Below are 5,662 nucleotides of genomic sequence, written 5' to 3' on the forward strand. Positions count from 1 at the left end.
TGAGACAAGAAGGCTGTGGCAGACAGTGCCCTGGTATTACCTTGGCCTGCAGGCTGGAATCAGTGAAGGAAGCTAGTGGGTACTTCTTGCTGGTCATCATGAGCACTTTGACAGAGCTCTTATCCTGGCGGTAGAAATTCTCCAGTTGGGTGTCCTTCACATTGAAGGTAGTCTTCCATTTAGCTGGAGGGTGAGAGTGAGGAGACACAGCTAGGGTGCATGGTTGGAAGGGCTGGAGAGGCATAGGGTAGAGCCAAGGGGTCTCATGAGAGATGTCTCAGAGGCTGGGGTAGCTCTAAGGGGTTCCTCAGGGGAAGGGGTCTCAAGATGTGATTTCTGCAAGCTCAGTGACCTCAGAGGACAGACCCTGAGGGCCCAGTTATTTGATGGGGCTGGTCACTAGGGGTGCTGGGTATGGGGGGGTGGGGATGTCCAAGGGGCACAGGCATCTCAAAGAGTTAGTTCCAGAGGATTCAGGTCTCTTACATGCGAGTCCCTGGGAGCGTGTGTATCTGGGGATGCAGGTATCTTGGGGGCATGTCCCATGTGGGGCAGGGGAGTGGCTCTCTATGGGAGGAAGCCCATGAGGCCATGCAGTGCCATGTCCTTACACTGCAAGTAGACGGCACTGAGCAATATCAGCTGGACATCAGTTGCCAGATCCTCCATCAGCTTCTTGATCTTGCCATTGGTCTTCTTGCTCACCCACTTGTTGATGCGCTGGAGGTCCAGGGTCTCATTGCCGCTGAGTGCCTGGGGCTGGTTGTCACTGAAGTGTTGTGAGTGGTTCAGAAAGGCCTTGTTTATGTGAAGGCCTGAAAGCCATGATCATGAAGATGAGGAGTTTGAAGTTCCTGAACCCACCCCCATTGCCAAGGCAATCCCACCTCCTTCCATGTGCCTATGTCATCTACCTGATACACTAAGACAAAGTTCCTCCTTGTATCTCTGTCTGCCCCTCTGCTGAGCAGAAGCAGATGTTCAGGACTCTGGTTTCCCACTGGGGGAGAAACCAATAGCATGGAATCTATATGTTTATGTTAGTGTAACTTGTTTATTCCTACTTTTTGCCCCAGTCCTGGAACATGACCACAAACAGCATGTGGGCTAACTCCCTCTTTCAGGGATTTTAGACCAAATCCAGGTCTCAGCCTGCTGCACTAAGGACTAGTCTAGTGGGAGAAATGACGGACGAGATCAAATGCTCTTGCTGCCTGCAACAGCACGTCCTAATGTGAACTGCAGCGTGAAACTAACAATGATGCAGTATGTTTTAAAGTTGGGATACTGATCACAGACCAAGCATTGGAAAGGTGTATCATCACAGTCCCATCTTGTGACTTTCATCAGACCAGCACCTTCCTCCACTACCTAAGTGCTGCTGTGGGGTTTTATTGGGACATGTTGCCACTTGTAACATGATCAGAAGTGTGCAGAGGGGAGTGCACAGCACCCCTGTCTCTTTGGTGACCAAAGTCTTTATCCCCAAACCCACAGTGACTCTGCCTACCCTGGCTTGTATAGCTGCTCACCTTTGCGATGGAATATCTGGGAGGCAGTCAGCAAGGCCTTGGATTTGATGAGCTGCTTCAGTGGTCCGTGGACACAGGTGAGATCCGGAGGGTAGGAAAGGAGACTGCTCAGCCTCTCCCTGGTATCACCCTGTGCCCCTGTTAGGGAAGGACAAGGAAACAGAGAGGAGAGAGGATCAGCAGGGGTAGGATGGACTAGGTTTGAGAACAGGTCAGTAGGATCCCGGTTGCACCTGTAGCAGAGCCAGCCTGAGACAACAGCTTGGCAGATAGGTAGTGGTAACCAGGAGTTGGGCTGGAGATTCATCTTACCAGGGTACCCCTGCCCAGCTAGGCACTCTCCCATCTTATCTGGGGCTGCACATCCCCATCACACCCTCCTGCCTCTGTGTCAGTAGGAACCCAGGAGGCATTGCTGTCCCAGGAGGTCTGCTGGCACCATGGTCAATGGAAATAGGATCCAGGTGTGCTGTTCTGCCAAACTGGTGGGCCCAGTCTTGACATGAGCCCACAGACATGGGAGAGGGTAAGTGAGGGGCCTAGATATGTGGTATTGGTGTGTGAGTGGGGAAGGAGGCAAGAAGTATCAGGGGGTGAGACTGGATGTGAGAAAACAGTGTTCAGTAGTAATGGTTGCATGTCAGAAATGGCTGTGTGTGTGTTTGTGACTGGCTGCAGTGACTGGATAAGCAGTTGTATGTGTTGTAGACAGAGGTGTTTGTGCTTGATGATTGTGAGGGAGTAACATGTGTGCCATGCTTGTCTGAGCATATTTGTGCATGATTGGAATGGCTCTGTATTTGTGCAGTGCCTGCATGTGCCTATGAAATAGCTATGTATGCATACATGTCAGGTGGCTGACACCTACATATATATAATGGTCAGATAGCTGTGACATGTGTAAAGATTGTGGATGTTTGTATTATGGTTGTGCGTGCATGGCTATTGTGTGTAGGGATTTGCATACATGCCTGTGACTATCATGTGCCTCTGCTGTGTACTGTAGCTGCATGAGTGATGGCTGTGTGTTCACGCATGTGTGCATAGTAGTTGTGCACATTCAACGGCTATGTATATGATGGTTGTATGTAGGATAAGTGTGTACTGTATGTTCATGCAGTGGTTTTGTGTGAGTAGGCAGCAGATGTATGTGCATGATAGATGTGCATGCTTATAAATAATGACTGTTTGTAGGGGACTGTGTAAAGATCTGTGCATGTAACAGCACTGTGTGTGTGTTTAGTGGCTGTGCATGCACTCACTGCCCTTACCCAGCAGGAGATGCGAGATGCCCAGCGCCAGATTGAGGGGTGAGAAAACCATGTTGGTACCCATGCCCTCCACTTGGCCTGCTGCCCTGTAGAACTTCAGTGCAAAGTCAGTCAGCGCCCTCGCCACCCGGGCTTTATCCTCCAATGAGACCGAACCGCAGGTGCTCCATGGGTCATCGGAAAGGGTGCACCGGGGAGGCGCAATGAGGGACACAATATGCGGGGAGATGGGGTCTGGTGCTGGCACTGGCATTGGCTCAGTGGTATTTGCTTCCACAGGTTCAGTGGTGATATTGGTGTCTGGCTCCACAGCACCCCAACCTCCCAGCAGGTGTTCCTCAGGACCCCCACCCAGCTTGCTTGTCCTGTTAGCCTCCTCTTCGTCTGCTGTTCTCACATCAGGGCTGAAGCCTATGGTCGTCTCTTCACTTGAGTTCACCTGTGTAGCTTCCTGTAAGAATTTCTGGTCCTCTGCTTCTCTCCCCCAAGCTGCTTTGTCCCATTCCTCCTGCTCAGGAACTTCCTTAGGCTGTGGCATGTTCTCCCGAATGGGCATGTCATCTTGTCTGATTTCGCCCAGAAGCTCAAAGCTGGGACCAGCATTCTCACCCTCCTTGTCTCCAGTGGTGTCCTCATTGTTAGCCGGCTAGGAGAAATCCGTAACAAGCATCAATTTTATTGGCTCTATGTCAGCTGTGTTCTTGGGGCTTGGACAAAAGGAGAACAAACCAACAGGTAAGTGGGATTTGGGGGTAATGGACTTGAGATTGGAAGACCTACAATTGTTTAGTCTGGAGAAGATAGGGGTGGGAGGGGGGTGCGGAGGGAAGATTTGACACGACTCTTCAAATAGACAAAGAGTTGTTATAACAATGATGGTGCTCAACCATTTTCTGTGCTCACAGGGGGCAGGGCAAGAGGTACTGGGCCAAAATTGCAACAGTACAGGTTTAGTGTAGATACTTTCCTGCTCTCAGGGTATATCAAGGCTGGAGAAGAGGCCTGAAGAGGGTCTAGAACCCCAGTGCTCCCTTACCAATCTACTGCTCTGGTTTCTGCTTCCTGCCCTATCTGCCACCAGGTTGCAGAAATGAAGTTCTTATTGCAGCTGAGACAAACATTTGGCTGGGCTGGCTTAGAGAAGTTGATTCTTGCTTTGAGCAGGGGGCTGGACTAGATGTGAATGTAAAATACATCCCATGCATATACAGTATACAAATGCAAGAAGTGTGGGGAACAAACAAGATGGGCTGTGGCCTGTGAAAAGAACTATGAACTGATTGGTATCATAGAGACTTGGTGGGACACCTCTTATGACTGGAACACAACACTGGGGACTATGCTATTTTTCAAAGACAGGTTTGGAAGTAAAGGTGATGACATTTCCTTATATATCAAAATACATACATTTGTTCCTTGGTTCAGGAGGAAGAAGGTAGGGGATAAGAGTGTATTTGGGTGAAGATAAATGGTGAAAGGTACAGTAGTGATACAATGGTGGGATTTATTATAAACCGTCATATGAGGAAAAAGTAGATAAGGCAACCTTCAAAAAGAGGATAAAATTATGAGATGGTATCAATGGGAAACTTCAGTTTTATGGACATCTGCTGGAAGAATAGTACAGCCAAACATAATATGTCAAGCATGTTTCTAATTTGTGTGGAAGACAACTTTCTGCTTTAGCAAGTTGAGGATACAGCTAAGATCATTTATCTTGGATCTTGTCCTGATCAGAAGGGAAGAACTGATGGAGGATGTGAAGGTGATGGAAAACTTGGAAGGAAGTGGTCATGATATGATAGAATTAATGAACCTAGATGGAGAAAGCATGAAGACAGCAGAACTAAGACATTGGATTTCAAAAAGGCAGATTCCAACCAACTCAGAGATAATAGGCATGGTGACATGGGAGGAGAGACTGAAAGATTAAGGGTGCACAGGAGGGCTAGAAAGCTTCTAAAGGGTACAGTATTGGAAGCCCAACAAGAAGCTAGTCCAACATGATAACAAGAGACCAATGTGGCTCCACAAGGAGTATCTAGGATGCCTCAAATACACAAGGAAGGCATACAGGTAATGGAACAATGGAAAAGTCATCAAGGAAACATACCAGGAAACAGCAAGATCTTGAAGCAACAAAATCAGGAAGGTAAAGGTAAAAAATGAGCTGCACCTGGCAAGGAAAGTTAACGACAATGATAAGAGGCTCTATAAGTACTAGCCAATTGTGCATCCAGAATGATTTGGGGGTGGGGTGCGGGCAGGGACAGAGGCCTGCGTCCGTCCCCCCTCCTCCCCTCACCTTCAGGGCCAGGCCTGCTTCCCTTTTCCTCCCCTCTGCTGCAGGGCCGGGCCTGCCCCCCCACCGCCCACTGCCATTTTGGGGCTGGGCCCCCACCCCCACCATTGTGGGGCTGGGCTTGGCACCCCCCCACCCCGCCCGCTGCCATTTTGGGGCCGGGCCAGGCTGGGCCCAGTGCGCCCCCCACCCCGCTCCCTGCTGCCGTTGTGGGGCCAGGCTGGGCCTGGTGTGCCCCCTTGCTTCCCCGCCTGTTGCTACTTTCGGCCCGGCGTGACACCCCACTCTCTCTGCCGCCATTTTGGGGCTGGGCCCGCTTTGCCCCCTGTCCGCCCGGCCTGCATCCACCTGTCTCCCTTTCTCATGAATGACGGGGGGGAAGGAGCGTAGACAGAGCACCACCATCCAGCACCCCATGCTGCTGCTGCATCCAGAGAGCATGAGGTGGGGGGCAAGGCCAGCCCCCCTGGCCTCGCCCCCTGCTCTGTCCGCTCCATCGGTGCTGCCTCCCGGGAGCAAGGCAGCGGGGGGGTGAGGCCAGCTGTGTTGGGCTCACC

The 5,662-nt window shown here is 50.8% G+C and overlaps 1 protein-coding gene across 3 annotated transcripts in view; it reads right to left on the reverse strand.

Annotated features, from left to right (window-relative positions):
- SERPING1 (serpin family G member 1) overlaps positions 1 to 5,662 on the reverse strand; it is a 20,532-nt gene that overhangs the window by 3,222 nt on the left and 11,648 nt on the right. For all 3 annotated transcript variants that reach the window (XM_006034766.3, XM_025216860.1, XM_025216859.1), the window contains exons 3-6: positions 2,804 to 3,449; positions 1,533 to 1,670; positions 612 to 815; positions 41 to 183 (exon numbers count right to left, since the gene is read on the reverse strand). In XM_006034766.3, coding sequence (XP_006034828.1) covers positions 41 to 183; positions 612 to 815; positions 1,533 to 1,670; positions 2,804 to 3,449 — 1,131 coding nt within the window. The remainder of the gene's footprint in view (positions 1 to 40; positions 184 to 611; positions 816 to 1,532; positions 1,671 to 2,803; positions 3,450 to 5,662) is intronic.

The sequence above is a fragment of the Alligator sinensis genome, unplaced genomic scaffold, assembly GCF_000455745.1.
Source record: "Alligator sinensis unplaced genomic scaffold, ASM45574v1 scaffold639_1, whole genome shotgun sequence".
Taxonomy (NCBI): domain Eukaryota; kingdom Metazoa; phylum Chordata; order Crocodylia; family Alligatoridae; genus Alligator; species Alligator sinensis.